Consider the following 18,354-nt stretch of genomic DNA (forward strand, 5'->3'; position numbering starts at 1 on the left):
AATGGGTTTTTCTGTGCTCTTGTCCTGTATATAAGAACAGAGAGCTGAAGTCCTAAAGGAACTGTAAGCCCCTGGAGTCAAAGCTGGGTCATGGTCCCTGGTTCTTACAAGCTGACACTAGGCAAGCGGCTGCCTCCATGACTGGATGGGACAATGGAGGCACACGGCAGTGGGAGGGGAAGATGAATAAAACACAGGTCTGGTTTCCACAGAGGCTATGATCTAGCCACCAATGGCTCACAGGGGCTGAACATTCCAGCTCTACCCATATGTCCTTGCTCACTTCTGTGACAGCACTCCACTTAGGGCTGTTGAGAGTAGGGGGTACTTTGAGGCAGTGTGTTTAAAAGCAACACATGTTTACTCTGTGAAGCTCTCTAGTTGGTCTACTGTGAATTTGTGGAGCGTGTTCACGCCTGATGACTCAGGACATGGCACACTCAGTGTGAATTCAGAGCAGTCCCAGGACTTCTAGGACAGATTGATTCCCTTGGGCAAGAGGAGGGCAGGGCATCTGGATTCTGTCTGGATAAGAAGAGCTGAGCCAGCTTCGGCGCTGCCTAGTTCTTCAGGCATAAACTTTCTATGCAAAATTTGGAAGCCCATTAAAAGCAAACATCAGTAAACAGTAAATGCATACACACAAACCAAAGGCCGTCTCTTCCCAGTGCACTTCATCTACAGAACCTGGGATGCAGGCTGATAGCTGCTTCTGATTCATGTGCCTTCTTTTCTCTGGGGTCCCTGGTGTTGGGGTTCCTAGGTCTCAGCTAGGGATCATGGGGAAGGGCTTCACTGAGGATAAGCTCAGTGTACTTGTCTCTCTCAGTCCTAGTGAAGCCATGGCCCAGAAAAGTTTGTGGTCAGTTGTGCACCTGAAGAAACAAGGTATGCTCAGTCCTGAGGCCTGCTTGGGTATAGGCAAAGACTGAAAGGTTACAGACCTAATGTCACTTGCTGGCCAAGGTTCATAGATCCCACGTCACTGTCTGTCCCAGGGTGCTGAGAAGTTAATAGATAGGCCTCTTGACTTCCATCAACATTTCTCACTTTGTGGCTTCAGTGGTGTGCCTAAGAGCAAGGTCTGAGGTCATCGGGATTCCCCCTTTTGGATCTAGACATTGCTTAAACTGTTTTCTTCTCAGAAGAACATCAGCAGAGAGAACCATTTTTGTTTTGTTTCCAGGATGACAATTCGGGAGCTGGTTGTTTTAAGACAAGGCTGCAGGTGCAGTGAGATTAATTTTTTGGAATGCATGGTTATGTATCTGAGGCAGCTTGCAAACATCTTAGGGGAATAGCTGCTGGTGTTCATATCAGCTTACAGGTAAGATGATAAGTTATCTTGTGACATCAGGACCAAGGAGTTTTGTTGTATCAGATAAGACAAAGGTAAGCATTTGCTGCTGGGGTTTCCGCGGGACCCAGCATTTTGCACTTAGGTAAGAAGGCCAGATGGCTGAACTGGGGATGAAGTCACACAGGTTTGTTTTTAAATAACTCAGTAAATATGCACTCTTCTAAGAGATTTACCAGGAACTTTTGCCTTTATCCTCTCCAAAGAAGGATAAAGCAAGATTTTAGCTTAATATCGCATTCTTCCCATTTGTACATGCATGTGTGCATGCGCAAACACGTATGCACACTTACGCGCGTGCACGCACGCGTGCTTCCACACACACACACTTCAACTTTATTTAGTTTAGACAAAAGAAAAATTACAACAATTTTTAGCCTAAGTTTTTTCATAACTCTGGTCCCCTTGGAACTATCAAAGATCTATAACAAAATTCTCCTCTTTCTTTCTTAAAAATAATTTATTTCCAACTTCTGTATATCTGTATGAGTTTATAGGTACCATGTGTATGCAGGTGCCTGGTGAGTTTGGAAGAGGGCATCATGCCCTGGAACTTGTTATAAGCAGTTGTGAGCCACCTGATGTGGATACCGGGGATTGAACCCAGGTCCTCTGCAAGAGCACTAAGCGTTCTTCACCACTGAGCCAGCTCTTCAGTCCCTCCCTGAAGTTTCTCATATGTAGTTGCAATGGTTCCTACACTCATCTCAGTTATGTGCTGAACTCTCATCAGTGTTAGCTAGGGTTTTGCTTCTCATTTCCTGTACTCTGAAGTAGTATGCCGAGATTTCCTGGAACTAGGCAAATCGCTTTTATTGAACAAGTGTTTGTTCCTTATCTATTTATTGTGCAAGGTGCATCAACTACTGAAAATCAGGTTTATGCTTTGTGTCCCTCTAGCCCTGGGATGGATTGATGTTCAGAGTATATAGTCTCCAGAGTCCTGGTCTATCAACAATGCAATTGACTGATGGGGGAGCGTCTTCTGTTTTGTGTTAATTTCATTGGTTAAATAAAGAGACTGCCTTGGCCCTGATAGGACAGAAAATTAGGTAGACGGAGTAGACAGAACAGAATGCTGGGAGAAAGAAGCCGAGTCAGGCAGTCGCCATGATTCTCCCACCTGACACAGCCATGGGTTAAGATCTTCCCTGGTAAGCCACCTTGTGGGCTACACAGATTATTAGAAATGGGTTAGATCAATATGTAAGGGCTAGCCAAGAAGAGGCTGGATCTAATGGGCCAGGCAGTGTTTAAAAGAATAAAGAATACAGTTTCCATGTAATTATTTCAGGTGTAAAGCTAGCCGGGTTGCGGAACGCAGCCCCGCTTCTCCTTCAACAATTGATGATGGCATCTCTTATCCTCTATAAGGGTGAAACTCTATCCAATAAGCAGTATCTGTGTTCATGTATGTGTATACATGAAAGGGTATGTCTTATGTGTGCAGATGTGTGTAATTTTATGTTGCTTTGATATTCATTATCATAAACCTGTATATGTCATTTGATCAAGTCATTAAACCATTGGAGGCAAGTCCAGCTAACTAGAGCAAACAGTGCTCATGCAACATGTGAACAAATAGAGGGACTGTGGCACCTGAAGCGGAAAAATAAAACTCAGTGCAGAGAAATCTTCACACTCTGTAATATGAGTCTTAGTCCATGAAGAACAAATGTTCCATAGAGTTGATGTAATCATCATTGTTTTGATATGAAGCATTTCCTGTCTTTTATTCACCAAATAAAGATACGATCCAAGGCAATGTAGAGACATAATCATTATATTGTGGTAAATTTTCAAAGGAAAAAAAATTCTTGGTGTACACTGCCTACGCTCAGTTCACTCATTCAATATGTCCTCAATACTGCCACCACACTAGGCTTTTTCCTGTCTAGCGATGGAAAAGGCTGGTGGGAAAGGACTACCCTTCCAATAGTGTTTCTTCTCTTTGGAACCAAGCTTATAACCTACCTGAAATAGAACCAGAACTAGAGGCAATGAGTACAGATGAAAGAACCAGAAAAAAAAATGGTGTCTGCATGTGTCCATATATATTGATCTACATACATTTGTATCACCAGATATCTGTGTGTACTTGCATGTATGTGGTATGTGTGTGCACTTAAATCAATGGCCGAGGCCATTTCAAGTACAGGGAGGCTCCAGTGTTTTGCCGATCCCCAGGGGAAGATGCTGTCTGAAGCAGGTCTTTTCCCGCCATCAAGACTTAGGTATTTTACTTCTTTTCATAACCAAAAGACTCAACTCCTTCTAATTTCAAGAGCAAACTCCTAAGGTTAGCACAAATGGCCAGTATGAAATACATGTTCTCCTGGCCAGGAAAACTTGAGTCTTAACCAGTAATCTTGTGTCTCATAATATTACAAAAGAGCATATTTGTAGTTGAAAATGTTTGTGTTATATGTGCTATCTCAATAGATAATAAGAGTTGGGACTGAGACTGTTGAGAGATGAAAAGGAGACTGAAAGAAATCCCAGAGCTTAATAAGCAGACATACAAGGCAAAAGCAACCTCTTTACTGCACATCTTTGGCCAAAATATACCAGATTTGGAACTTGATACAAAAAAAAGTAGCCTTGCGTAGTTTCTATAGTTCAGAAATCACTGACTTAGCTCTATTAAAATAAATGTTCATCTATGGTTCCACAACTATCCATTTATAGGCAAAATACTTGAAGCAGTTTGATAAGCTGAGGATGTACCCCTGAAAGTTCCTGTAGATCCGCACTGTATTTTCTGCCAGATAAAAAGTAGCCCTCAAGCCCCAGACTGAAATACTTATGAAAGTATCACATGTACAAAATTGCTACACATTTTATTTGCAGACTGCAAAGTGAAGAGATTAGCAGTAGCTAATCTCTGCTTGTAAATACCTCAGCTCAAGTGTAAAGGTGCACTCTGTTGCTGCAGACAGCAGCATGTGGGAATCCCAAGTTGCTACATGGGATGAAAAACCAAATCTCCAGCAGACACAGGCTGAATGAGCTCCTGTATCCAGCATTCCGAAAATGGCAAAATAAGAGATGTCAAACAGGTATAGTGGGGGTGGGGCTAGGGAAACAATAGAGGTGTGACCCAAGAGCCAACTCCAGGGAGTGTCTCTGTGATGATGGAGCCGTTCTAAATCTTGATTGTGGCCGTGATTACATGAACCACCACATGTGGTAACATGTCACAAGAAAATAACGAGTGTACGCAAAAGCTTGCTTTTCTGTGTCGGTGTTGTGTCTTAGCTACTGTTCTCACTGTGTAAGATGGCAGCACCTGGGGATCCTGGGTGGTGGGCCTAAGGGAACTTTGGTGTACTGTTTTTGTAGTGAGGCTGTAATTATTTTGAAATACGAAGGTCTTAGATCTTGTGTTGAAGAAGGAATCCCAAGTACTAATTAAACATACTTAGGAAGCGATTTAAGCAGATTGTGGTGCTTTCTGGAGGCGGGGCTTTGGGGAACAAACACCAAAGACTTGATTTACCACAAGCCTAGCGTGTATGTCTGCAACCGTCAAGCTGTGCAGATGAAGCAATGGCTCTTTCCATCGCTTCTTTAGAGGTGTAGACTCAGGAGACTCCAGAGCAAGCAGAGATCTTACAGACGATGTGGGCCGAGCTCTACTGCTCCCCTCTTTAGGTTTTGGTAAACTCATTGGTAACTGGAGAGCTGTGTCCTCCTTTCCCAGGAGTGTCTGGCCTAGTTCTAAACTTTACAAGTCACCTTTTTCCCAGTACAGACAGCAGAAAACTTAGCGGTAATCTTGTAAGTTGTTCCTTATTATATATGACAAGAATTTCAGTTTGTGAGGATGATATTTGTGGATGTAGACATGGTGATGGACGACATCTCACAGGCTACAAACAAGTAAATATGAACAAACCAGGGTGTACACCACTGCTTAGCAAACGTTAACTGTTTCAGACAAGGCCTCGGCAGGTTTCTTGAGATGAATTACTATTACATCTTCTTGGTAACATCACGATTATCGTCACATGTATTCACAAAGGAGACGTTTGCTGGGTCAGTGGCATCCATAACAGCTCATGGATCTGCTAACTCACTGAGATTTGAGCCAAGCAAAGACTAACTTGTGAATTGGACCTCTGTCATTTGGAATAAAGAAGATATATTCTCTCCTTGACTCATGTAGTTTATACTTTCTTAGTCTGTGACTTTTCTTCTTGGATTGCTAGTACCTGAGTTCCTTTGGAAATCCACCCCCTGTAAAGACCCAGAAGTCTTCAGGTTAGGCCTTTACTCTTGATCTCATGCATAAACAAATGACCTTAATAACAGGATTCTCTGTGTGGGTATTGATTTTCATGAAGTCTATAATGATTCAACTCAGTCTTTCAAGTAAACACAGGAACAAAATTAGCCACCCAGATCTTTTGTATAACCATTTTATTAACAAAAGGAACCCATGGGGTTCAAACAAGAGTACAAAATACAATTCTTATTTTCCGCTTGGTTAAGTTATTACATTTTTAATAAAAATCTTTAAAAAGCTAGTGAACTTATCAAAAACATAACCCTTGCCTACTGAGTTTCTTATTGTGCAAAACAAAAAACATAGAAAGTAAAGTTCTGCCCAGGGAAGGAAAGATCTGTGTGCAGCAAAAGATAGACACACTTTTAATCTCAAACTTCGGGCATCAAAAACAAAATCCGAAGGGCACTTTTCATTTTTCCAAAACTAAAGAGAGCAAGAGGGGACTAAACAGGCAAGTATTAGCAGCTAAAGTCTGATCTTCATTGGCAGGGTTTCCGAAGCAGTGTTCTACATTCATCTTATCCTGACTATAAGCTTTGGGGCAGACAGAACCACATACAATTGTGTCTCTGAGCTAGTCTCGTGAATGCCACAGTTGGCTCTGCTTCACTTCCCCAGGGTTCTTCACGGTTTCTTTAAGCAACTGACTGCACTGGCCTTTCTACAGGGAGCCCACCTGGTCCACCCTGTCACTTCCTTTCCCTTGGTTTTGGTTTCATGGAGACGGACCGCGTGTTGACAAGCATGTAAACTCAGGGCTGGAAGCCGACAGACAGCTCACCATCTTTTCTACAGTGAAAACAGAATAGTTTAGATAGCACTCGAACACCCACAACTGTTGACAGACATACAACAAAAAGACCAAAGAAATCTCTAAAAACTAACCTAAGAAACAATGTTTGTGGCAATCCCCACACCACAAGTACTGGCAATACCATTTGGCATTTGAGACAGTGACTTAACAATGAAATACTTGTGTTTGACACTAACACAACCCCAGGAGAGGTATGCTCAGAGGGGACAAGTACATATTTAGCTCACCTTGGTACAAAAATTCCTGAACGAATGGCCCACTGACTTTTGAATATAAAATTTAACCCTAGACAAATGTCTTTAAATGAATTTGGTGACTGGAGATAAATCCATCATTCGGATGGATACAGTACAACCTTCTGCCCGCAAAGCACCAGGGTTTCTAGATCAAACCCGTAGGACTTGGCTGGTCCAGACCTTCACCGGGAGACTATCCCTCCCACCTGGTGTCAGCAATGTTCTTAGCTCCTGGGACCGACAGATTGGAGGCAAAACAATTGAGCCTGTGACCATGAAGGGGAGGGGAAGAGGCTGGTAAAGACACTGCTGACCCTGCTAGCAGCAACACAGCCCTGCAAGTCTCAATTATCCTGAGGCTCAATGACGACAAAATATTGCACCAAAACAATTTTAAAAAAAAATCACAGTTTAAATGGAATTACTGATGAACTGGAATAAGAACGCACACCTTGGTAACTGTCATCCACCCGCCAAAGCCTCATCACAGGAAGCGCAGGCACGTTCCTATCCTCATTTGGGTTGGGATTTCTTTTAAGATCTTAGGTGTTTCTATTTGATGCTAAGTTCATGGAGTTTTCCCTTAGTCTAGCTTCAGATCAAGTGGCAGGTTAAAGGTGTCTGCTAATTACATCTAGCAGAAACCCCAAAGGTCAGTCAGGCCTGGAGTTCTGCAAGCAGGCCTGACAAAGTCACCAGAGGTAGCAGGAGAGAACACTCTATTTTGTGTAGGTATCAGATATCTTAAAGATGTCATGCCTACCCCACCTTTTTCTAATATTCCCCAGATAAACAAGGGATGAGGAACATCAAACACACATCCTGCAGAAGTTCTTAAAGTGGAAGAACAGCCTTTCACACACACATGAGAACTCTTTCCTTCTGAAGTGGCAAGCTTGAAGGAATCCCTTCTAGGCTTCCTAACACAGCATAGCCAATTTTCAATGTACGTTTAAACCTCTCCAGGAAAGAGTAGACACACTGTCACTTCCTTCAGGATCTCCCATGACCATGGACTCCAGAAAGGACACTTTCAAGGACCTCCATCCTTGCTGTGGTAACATGGTAAGAAATCATGAAGACCCCAAAACCTCAATTCTCTTGAGAGTAGACCATTTCCTCATTCACACTCACTTCCAAGCTGTCTTGCTCCCCCAAATCAGGCCTTCCTACCAAGCCCACAAGTTGCTAACTGTGTGAACCCTGGTCAGAGCATACTCCAGTAGCATTCCAGCTCCTTAAGACTCCCTCTCCAACAGTGCAGGCCTTCCTTCACTTCCTCTTCCACCACCAGCACTTCCAGTATTTCAGTTCACATTTTCATCCACTTTTAGAGGGAACAACCAACCCCACCCTAAACTTGAGTAACCATCCCACCGGCCCACTAAAAGGTCCTCATAGTCTTCCATATCTGTCATCGTCACACCTGAAGTGCATCAACCTTCGTAAGTTAACTTTCTCTCTCCTCTAAGAAGGCAGGCGAAAGAACCAATATTCTAAGTTGGTAACAACACAGTGAATTCTGCAGTCTCTTCAGAGAATGAAGGAAACAGGCTGGGTCTCTTCGGCATCGCTGGGATGTGGATCAACCTACAAGACAGAAAAACCGGGTAATGGCTAAGCACCTTGGTTCTCCTACCTGCTTCTAATTACATGATAGCTGTAAATGTTAGTTGCTAGCACCTGTTATTAAGTCCGCCACCGACTGCTGAGCTCTCTATCTTCTATGGCCAAATAAAACATCTTCAAGGCACCCCACAAGAGTGCATGTGCATGCCACAGATCACAAGCTAAATACCAGAAAATGTGCTAAGTGGCTGTGATAATCTATCAACGCGGTAAGAACAAGTTTATGCATATACCCAGCCAACTGTGAGTCAGCAACGGTCCACTAATGAATGGAGGGGGGGGCAAGTGATTATCTGAAGACAGTATAATGAGCTTAATTTTCTTTACCTCTGAGTAAAGAGGTGGAGGCTGAAACCGGAATTCTTGTATGCAGGCAAACATAGAGTAGCAGGCTTCTCCTTCACAGTCAGGGGGCTGAGGGTACGGAGGAACGTGTCGGGAGAATTCTTCCTCGGACACCACGTCTGCGTAATTTGGTGGTGCTGAAACAGAAATGGAGTTTGAGGTCTGAAATCCATGCAAAAATTCCCAAAGCAAGAGACTGAGCCACACTGAAGATTCTGTGGTCATCACAAGACAAGTTTTAGTTCCCTTAATACACAGCCACTAATATTGATGATTGGTAATCTATTTCCATTACACTCTTTTTCTTGTGACCTACATGTCACAGTCTAGGCAAACAAAAGTCTCTGAGGTATAACTATAGAAGATGTGCAAAAGTCTATACTTCTATCTGAACCATTTCTCGCTGTTTTAACATTATAAAGTAGCCTTGGGAGATGCCGACTTTATTGCTGGGTTTGTCACTGGCTTTGTGGCATGGCTGGCGTAAATGTTCAAGATGCCTTTCCCGGGGATGTGATATAATTTTAGTAGTGTAAGATAGTATAAAACAGCAGAGGAGCTGTGATGCTTCATTTACTGTCAACCCGGACATGGAGTCACCTAGGGGACAGAACACTGGCCATGTCTGTGAGGGACTTCCCAGATGCTGGACTGAAGAAAGAAGAACCACTTTGACGTGAGCAGCTTTGTCCCAGGCACTCAGACTCGGTTAAGAGAGCTGGGCTCTACTGAGAGCCAGCTCTCATCTCTCTCTGCTTCCGGACTGGGGATGCAACGTGGCCAGCTGCCCCTCGCTCCTGCAGCCAGAGCTAACACGCCTCTCACTGCCACCCTATGCTGCATCCTCAAAACGAAAGTCAGACGAACCCTTCTTCCCTGTGGTGTCATTCTGCCAGGCATTTGATCACTGCCAAAAGGACATGTACGCAGTGGGAGAGTGGACACGCAAACACTTGTTCCTGTCATGTTCTGCTTTCAGCTAGTCTCTATCTGGAACCTCACTGAAGAAGACATGAATGTTTTACCTTCAGGCTGCTCCGGCAGGGTCAGTGCCAACCAGCTCATGTCCATACTGAACTGGCTTGCGACACTGCTGTTTCTGCGGCCAAAGCCACTGTATGGAATCGTACCGATAACTAAGGGCAGCTCCTGCGTCAGTTTTTTAGCACCAGGAATGTGGATGTAGACCTAAGGTGCACACAGAAAAGCATGCGTGAGGGAGAGGAAGGCACAGATTTAGGAGAAACCTCGTGGGAACTCAGCAGATTCAACTTCCTTTTCATGGAAACAAATGCCTTTGTCTCTCCGCACGCCACCCCAGGAAAAACAGAAATTGTCCTGACTAAACAAGATGAAGGACAAACAAAATGAACAAACACTAACCACAGCACAACCTTGTGACAGGGGGCTGTGGCCTGTGCGTGTTTCACTGTAAGCTGACATATCTTGTAACCATCGTGGAAAATGAAGCTATGCTTCAACATCACAAACACTCCTCACAATCACCCCAATTCCTTTAAGTTTATGTCACTAAACTCCCGTAGGTACAGAGATATTTTTAGTGACAGTGAAGGCCTAGCTTCAGATACCCACAAATGGCAGGAATGCTAACATTTCTCTAAGTATTAATGCAATAACTAGGGACAAAATTTGCAATCCTATGGCTTACTGCTCTGTTTTACGTATGTTTAATTATTGAGGAAGCTTTGCTTACAGCTAAGGAATAGTCCACTCTGATAATGCAGCAATCCAGGATGGATGGAGTAACAGGTGGAATTTTCAGCATTTTCCCGTTCCATGTGTCTGTAGTTCCAGAACCAATGTGGTTTCCTCGAACGTTGGCAACCATGTGCCGGACTGTCTTCGTCTTTCCACTAGCCAAATACGTCTGGGTTTGGAATATGGCTGCCTTAGGAACAACCAGGCGAGAGGAACAATTCTCTATTTCTGCATAGATGGGAATAGCTTCTCCTGAAAAGAGAAGTGAAACCAGATGGATTCAGGGACAATTCAGAACATTCTCAAGAAATCAGTGAACACTGCCACAGCCCAGCACAGCTGCAGCCCTGACTGGAAGCTTCTGTGAGAAACCTTAGAGAGAGGAATGGCCAGCAGAGCCGAAGGTGACATGTTATGTCAATGGCTCTACTCACTTCTCCATTGTAAAAAGACAACATTCAGAAGCCTCAAGATATGTAATTAAACAATATGCATAAATCAAGATAAGGCACATAAAGAAATGATGCAGGAGGGGCTGAGCTTACTAACAACCTCACTGGGGTCTGAGGAATGAAAACCTGCCCAGCAGCAAGCAGAGCCTTGGCTTCTCAGGAACGCATAAGGTTAAGGTGCAGACAGAGACAGGGCAGGTAAGCGGGTTCTCAACATTACACATCTGTCCCACAATTCGCCAACAGCTCTGCATCTTCCTGTGCGACATGAAAATAAAAAGCCAGTGCTTCCCCCCCTCTCATGAATTTTATTTTGTTACTAAAGCAACAAGACTGGAATCAGAAAAAAAAAATGGGAGTTTTATTAAATCCTATTATACATGCCCTTAAAAATATGCAAATGTTAATTATATTTTAAAATACAAAGTACTTTATAGATTATAAAGTGTACTGCTTTAAGTTGCGCCAACCACCCAGTCAAATCAACGAGCCTTTGCTCTGGACCTTCTCAGCCATGCTGCTTACCGTTACAGTAGCCCTTTCTCTCGATCTTGACGCTCAGTGACACGGGGCCAGACGTGAAGATCCAGCAGCCAATCATTTTCTCCTGCGTTTTCAGCACAGGAGTCTTGAAAGTTGCAAACAAAAAGACTTTACTTGAACCATTCAAGAGAACTCATAGTCTTCTAGAGAATAATTATAAAGAAACACCAATCTTCCTTATTCTTATGTGATATCGTGTACTAAAACCCCTTTTCCTCTTAGGAAAACTAGGGCACATTCTTAGATTTGAACGAATGTGACATCATTCTATTTTATTCTGAAGTTATTGTGTTTCTAGGAAATGACAAAACATCCTTTAGAAAAGTAATCAAGGGTTGTATTCATACTTTATTCTACAAGTATTGTTGTAGTGTGCGTGTGTATGTGCGTGTGTATGTGTGTGTGTGTGTGTGGTAGGCATGGCGTAGTATATGCACAGTGTATGTGGGCGTGTGTACCCCCATGCCAGGGCATGCAGAATGCAAGGGGAAACGTCCAGAATCTTTCCTATCACTCACCACCTTCTTTTTGTTTGGTCTCCCAGCGAATCCGAAGGTCACTTTTTAATCAAAGCTGGTTGGCCTGCCAGTGAGCCCCTGATTCACCTGCCTCTGTCCCCAAATTCTGGGGTTATGTGAGGCTACTCCACCCAGTTTCTGCATGGGTGCTGGGAATTGGAACTTGGGTTTTCTTGCTTTCACAGCAACACTCTTACCGCCGAGCCATCTCACTAGGATGGCGGAATTATGTTTTAAGACAATGTAAAGGTCGGGGGAAAGAAGCAGTGATGTAAGAATCCACAGTCAGAATGTTACACTGCTTGGCACACACGGAATCCACAGTCAGAATGTTACACTGCTTGGCACGCACCACGCGCGGGATGAGAAAAGAGTCTTTTTTGTTTACTTCAGAATACATATCAAACAGAACTTCCAAGAGTTCTTGGACCATTCTGGGGGCTTTAACTGTGCATCCACATACCCTGGGTCAGCAGCTCTGAATATGTCATGAGATACATTGTACCCCTCTATAGGATTCCGTTCTTAAAAGCAGAAAAACTCTGGGTTGTGGCTTAAAGGCTCTGTTTACAAACTGGAAAACCAAAAGCTTTCTGCCAAATGTTGCTGCTCGTCATCTTTTTCATCAGTTTTAGAAGTTAATAGTAAAAAGGTCAAGTGTCCATTTTTGACAAAAAAAAAAACAAAACAGACAAAACAACAACAAAAAACAAAACAAGAAAACCAAACATCAATAGTAATTTACCACAAAACTACGACAATTTTAGAAATAGTTTTAAAATTCTACATACAGTTTTTTTTTTTAAAAAAAATATAAGCTACTAAAGCCAACACTTTACCAAGTGGGTCTGTGCCAGGGCATCGTGGTTCTGGCTAAGCCACACAAACATGGTGTGCCTGTCATCTGTTATCTCAAGGGGGAACATTTATTCTACTTCTTGTGAAAATAAGAACTAAAAAAAACTTTTAGCTGTTGGCTTTTCCCTTGTCTTTAAAAATATTAGCTAAAAAAAAGAAGAAACATCCAATACTAAAAACATGTATTTGCCACATCAGTGTCAAGATGGAAAGTTTAAATTATCTCAGTATTATCTATGAAGCAAAAAATAATAGCATCCATTCATATTTAAATGAAGACCCATTTGGTCCTATCGGCTTTCATGAAAGTCGAAGGTATAATTTTATATTATTTTGATAATATGGGTGCAGATAAAAGAATGTAGCTCATTAGTTCCCATCCTGCCTATTCTGTTGTGTCTTAGAGGGTGATCCTTCTTACCAGCCTACAGTATTTCTGATGATTGTTAGAAGTTCAATGCCTTAATGTGGCCAAATCTGTCATAAGGAAATGATAAGTGAACGGCTCGCGGTGGCAGCTGCACCGGCTTACTTAATGCTGGAAAATGACATGCAAAATGGAAGGATACATAGCATAATGGCCTGGGCTTCAATAACCGGCTGAGCGTGATTAATGCTCTTTCGTAATTGCTGTTCCTCAACCTGCTATTATTGGAGAGTTTAGAATACCACAGTCCTGCGAACGTGGTCATGCTGGTCAAAGTAGCCCCTCTCTGCTATGCATTATGGTTATTAAGACTTATTAATGCATTTCAAGCCTGTGTAACTTTTTGGCAAAAGCAGCCCTGAACAGCAGGGGCATAATCAATAGAATTAACACAGATAATTTGTAATTTGCCCAACCTAGAATCACATCTTTAGAGTGAACGCCTATGGGTTACAATGTGTTTTCTGAACCGGCAGACGGGAATAGTGCAGATCACTGTGGCCCTGTCAAAATACAGACATCACTCCTGAAAGGGAGGAGGGACGGAGCAAGGAAGAGCGTACCAATAAGGGTGGTGTGTTGACATCCACGTGACTGACAACCGGGAGCTCTCTTCTTACACTCTGGTCTGGTACTTGGGGTCGTTCCAGAACAGCCCTCACACAGTACTGGATGCTACCATACTTCCCAGTAAACGACGTTGGCAACGGCCTGAAATAAACCAGAGATATTGGTTTGTGAGCTTATCTTCAGCTAGAGAGTCAGGAAAAGCATGCTTGACAAAGTGGGTTAAATTGAAAGGACAGGGAGGGTCACACGGGATGAGCACATGAACTTCAGTGTTGGGGACACCGGTGGTCAAATGACAGACACAAGGCAAGGGAAGGAAACAGAACATGAGAAAGAGCTTCACTCACTCTGACGGAAGTTGAAAGCGAAAGGGAAACTCGTGTTTTCCAGGTTGTAATAAAGCGACGTCTTCACCTGAAAGAGACCATACTGCATTTTAACAAAGATCAACATTAAATCAAGAGTCTTCACAATCTAAATCGTATGTTTTTTAAAAGGTGGTTTTCCTGGCAGGATACTCCGCAGGTTCATTAAACAGATCAAGAGCACTAAATGTGAATTTGTCTTTTACCAAGAAATACACACACACACACACACACACACACACACAAACACCACACAATCTTCTATCAACAAAATGATCAATTATATAGTTACCATAAAGTACTAATACCTGGGGCTAAAAGTTCCAATGCACAAATGCAGTATTTGTACATAAACACACATGTAGTACACACACATGTGCGCGCGCACACACACACACACACACACCTGGATGTTACTCTATTTATACTAACATGAGACACCAATATTAAACCAGATCTGAAAGGAACCGACAAGTTACATTCCTTTGGCTATACTACAAAATCATCTATGTATTCTTTAGACTGAGCTAGAAATCCTGGGGACAGCATCAGTAACAGCTGCACAGAAGACAGTCAAAGCAGCAAGAGTCAACTCTTCACCCTTAGCTCTACTGAGATCGACAGGGTTCTTGGTGGGGAAAGCAGGATTTTCCAAACATAGCATGGCCCGTTCTCTGATCTTGCTAGCATCATTCAACGTCATGCACAGGCTTGTTACTAAGCAAAGGCCAAAGGACAGGGATGGATAGTGTCAGACTAGAGAACCAATGATGAACGTCCACAGTCAGTCTGTTTAATGGGTTCCAAAGTGGATTCTGTGGCTTTCACTCTGGTCAATGGCTCCCTACATGACAGACCTTCCCTTCAGGCTCATACTTGAGGCTACACTGTGGGTGGAGGAAGGAAGGTGAGAAAAGATGGCAGACAACTTGGTATGGAATTTGTTTTGCTACCTGGTTTGATATTTCTGCTTCATGCAGTCAAAACCATTAATGAGGTGTGCTTCTTGTGGTTTACTTAATTACCAACAACTCAGTTCTGTACTTTTGAAAAATAACAATGAATTACTGGCCCAACAGGTCTCCTAAAATTATCTTTAGTTTTCAGTGTGTTCTACATAAAGGGGAAACAAGGAACAAGGGCCCGCTTCGCATAGGAAGACATCACACGTGGGTGATCTGAAGGCAAAGGGAACAATGATGATGGTCAGGATACAGAGTTGGACGAAGTGGTGTGATGCGGTGTGAGTTCCAGAGGCTCCCAGTGTGCAGGAGTGGCCATTCAAGCCTCAGGAGGTCCCATGGAGCCAAGGACTAGAATCAAGGGATACCTCCGTGCCTCATCTTTTCCAGAGGAACTGGAACAAGAGCTGAAATGGGGTCTGGTTTGTGATCGCTAGGTTGCACACGGCAAAGTGCATGCGCATGTTAGAAATGTGGGCTGTATATGAATGCAACATCTACCGGTCTCAGGTGACAGAAGGGACGGCCCTCGGAAGACCAGCTCGGGGAAAAGATTAGAAATTCGTACTCAAGTAAAGACTAGAGAGAGCTAAAATCCAGCAACTTCTCACATGGATAACGCTGGGCCTCGAGTCTGAGGATCAGAATACAGATGAGAGGGTAGTGTTTAAATGAAGGAGGGAGCAGCACGAGGAAGCAGGGGGCAGGTACGCAGAGAACAGGGCTGCCCAGCATGTTGAAAAGTGATAAGAGAAATGACGGGCCCCTCAGGAGAGAAGTCAACACAGTAATTACAGTACTTCACATGAGAAAATCAACTTGAGAAAATGGATGCACACTGTAACGCCTGGAAAAAAGGGTTTCCGTCTTTCTTAAAACTTTTATGTTTAGTGAAAAACATTCACAAAATGCACAATGTAGCCATTTCTGTTCTGTCCTATGGCTCATTACTTCCGCCTTGTCCTCTGAGGACTATAGTGGCATAGGGAACTGCTTTATTCACTACGGACTTCTAGTGAGAGCTAGGGATCTAGAGATGGTGCCGTGGGGGAAGTGAGGAACCTGTGTAAGGTCACACTCTGGTGGGTGCCTATGAACTGAAGCCAACTCTGTGGTTTCTGCATCTTTATCGCAATCCATGAAGAGGTTCAGCCATGCTTAAAGTAAGTGGTTCAGTAACAATAATAATTGTAAAAAAATATTCTAAGAAAACTGACAACTGTCTAGAATTAGAAATTCCATTTCCTGCCGGGCGGTGGTGGCGCATGCCTTTAATCCCAGCACTCGGGAGGCAGAGGCAGGCGGATCTCTGTGAGTTCGAGACCAGCCTGGTCTACAGAGCTAGTTCCAGGACAGGCTCCAAAGCCACAGAGAAACCCTGTCTCGAAAAACCAGAAAAAAAAAAAAAGAAATTCCATTTCCTTAGATCAAAGTTACAATACCTTACTTGTGGACTAAAAACCTATATGTTAGTCCAGATTTTACCAAAACAAATGCTCATTTCTCATCCTAGATTTAAGGCCTCCAATTTTATCTCCATTTCGTCAGGAGTTATGGGCTCAGAGACTGAATCTTGGACAAAAGCCTGTTTACTTCTCTCTTCCATGGCCTTCCTTCCAGTCGGCCATCTTTAACATCCTTGTTGGCTATTGTCACAGGGAGAAAAAGACTCCTGGAATCCGCAAGGAAGAAAGGACAGGAAGGCAGGTAAGAGCTGTCTCCTGCCACACCCCTTTATCCAAAAGGCAGCTCCTGCCGTAGTGCATATTCCAGGATTTAACTGTGGACATTGAACTCCTCCATAGGAGAAGATCCAATCAGCAGTGAGCTCGTCTTTGATAGGCACAAGCTGATGAGGCCCAGGTAAAGTGTACAGCAGTTTCCCCTGGGAAAAGACTGACTCACGGTTCCTAGCATTTTCACGATGAACAACAGCAGTTTATGAGGCAGCATTAGCCCAGCATACATATGCATGGGCACTTCTGGAAAACTGAGTGAACAGGAAGGCCTAATTCAGAAATCCCCAGATGGCATTGTCTCCAAAGGCCTTTCTGAAAGGGGAGAGGCAAGAGGAAGAGGAGGGAGGTGTAGGAAGGGACAGCTCTTAGTATGACCAACACAGGTTCCCCAGAGAGGGAACGTGTCCCTTGAACTAGCCTAGTACCACTTCCCTCTTCCAAGATGGAGTTTTCTGCAAATCATCATGAATGGCATGGCAGAGGAGTGTCTAGGGCCGGGACAGGAACGAATGGAGGACCATCAGACTCTGGGCGCCACATAATAGAACCTCACAGACTCTGGTCCCACTGTCCATGGCTCCAGGTCAGGAAGAACCCTACAACCCAGACAGTCTAATCACTGGTTCCCACGGCAACGACTCACTCCCTTCTAGGTCACTAGAAGATCCCAGGAGGCCAGGTGCAAAGGCACACCACCCATCAAAGGTCTGGACACTTCCTAGAAGCCAGGTAGGGGCACATACTTGGCCTCCTGCCCTTCACCCGTGACAATACAGATGGTTCCCCTTCCAAAAGCTTTCCTCAATGCCACCCACTACCTAGAGGCGCGCCCCCTCCCGCTCCCTCCCTGGAGATCTCCATGCTCACCAGCTGGGGCCTCGAGTAGGCGCAAGCGCAGGTTCAAGTATTCCACCTCCGAGGAAGCTGCTGGAGCCTTGCCACCGATGCAGACCCGGGCCCCAGCGCTCGGGCCCCAGGCAGAGGTGGCACGGCCGTGAGCCTCCAGGCGCAGCCCACGAAGGGCCACCGGCTCTGCAGCCTCCAGCAGCACGTGCCCAGCCACTGTCTCCCCGCTGGAGTAGCAACCCTTGCTCTCATCTTCGAACACTAGTCCCAGGCTCTTGACGCGGCCCCGGGGACCACCGGCTCCCGCATCGCCGCCCATCCCGCCAGGAGATGCGGCTCTGCCAGCGAGGTCGGCAGCGGCCCCGGGTTGGGGTAGCCGGCTCCGCGACGCTGCTGTCACGGGCGCCGGCCGCAAGCCCAGGGGCCACCACGGCCACAGCGCCCAGACGGGTGAAACACCCGTACCTGGGCCCTGTCTCTTTAACACACCCCACTGGGACTGGAAAGGGGCCGGCACAGTCCGCCCACGGCGCGCGCCCATAGGCCAGCTGTGAGACATGCTTCTTTCCCATTGGTTAAGCGTGACCACTGAGTCATTCCATTGGCGGCCCCTCGCCGGGCTGAGCAGCACGGTGGTGCGTGATCAGGGCAGCTCTACCAATCCGGAGACAGCGGAGTGCACG

At 44.6% G+C, this 18,354-nt stretch overlaps 1 protein-coding gene across 1 annotated transcript; it reads right to left on the bottom strand.

The window, feature by feature from the left end:
* Positions 1-5,762: 5,762 nt before the first annotated feature.
* On the bottom strand, positions 5,763-18,150 carry Arrdc4 (arrestin domain containing 4). Its single transcript, XM_075952522.1, has 8 exons — positions 17,693-18,150; positions 14,107-14,173; positions 13,753-13,900; positions 11,369-11,471; positions 10,387-10,643; positions 9,698-9,860; positions 8,655-8,809; positions 5,763-8,288 (listed from the first exon to the last, which is right to left on the bottom strand). The coding sequence occupies exons 1-8, from the start codon at positions 17,988-17,990 to the stop codon at positions 8,232-8,234; spliced, it is 1,248 nt and encodes a 415-aa protein (XP_075808637.1). The 5' UTR covers positions 17,991-18,150; the 3' UTR covers positions 5,763-8,231.
* Between the last annotated feature and the right edge of the window lie 204 nt (positions 18,151-18,354).

Source organism: Microtus pennsylvanicus, chromosome 18 (assembly GCF_037038515.1).
Source record: "Microtus pennsylvanicus isolate mMicPen1 chromosome 18, mMicPen1.hap1, whole genome shotgun sequence".
In the NCBI taxonomy this organism is placed as follows: domain Eukaryota; kingdom Metazoa; phylum Chordata; class Mammalia; order Rodentia; family Cricetidae; genus Microtus; species Microtus pennsylvanicus.

Excerpts from the sequence above, each read along its gene's own strand:
- Arrdc4 (XM_075952522.1), bottom strand. The coding sequence starts at position 17,990 with ATGGGCGGCGATGCGGGAGCCGGTGGTCCCCGGGGCCGCGTCAAGAGC. Across the intron at positions 11,472-13,752 it reads TCAACACACCACCCTTATTG|ACTCCTGTGCTGAAAACGCA; the intron begins GTACGCTCTTCC and ends GCAACTTTCAAG. Across the intron at positions 8,289-8,654 it reads CTCCACCTCTTTACTCAGAG|GTTGATCCACATCCCAGCGA; the intron begins GTAAAGAAAATT and ends TCTGTCTTGTAG.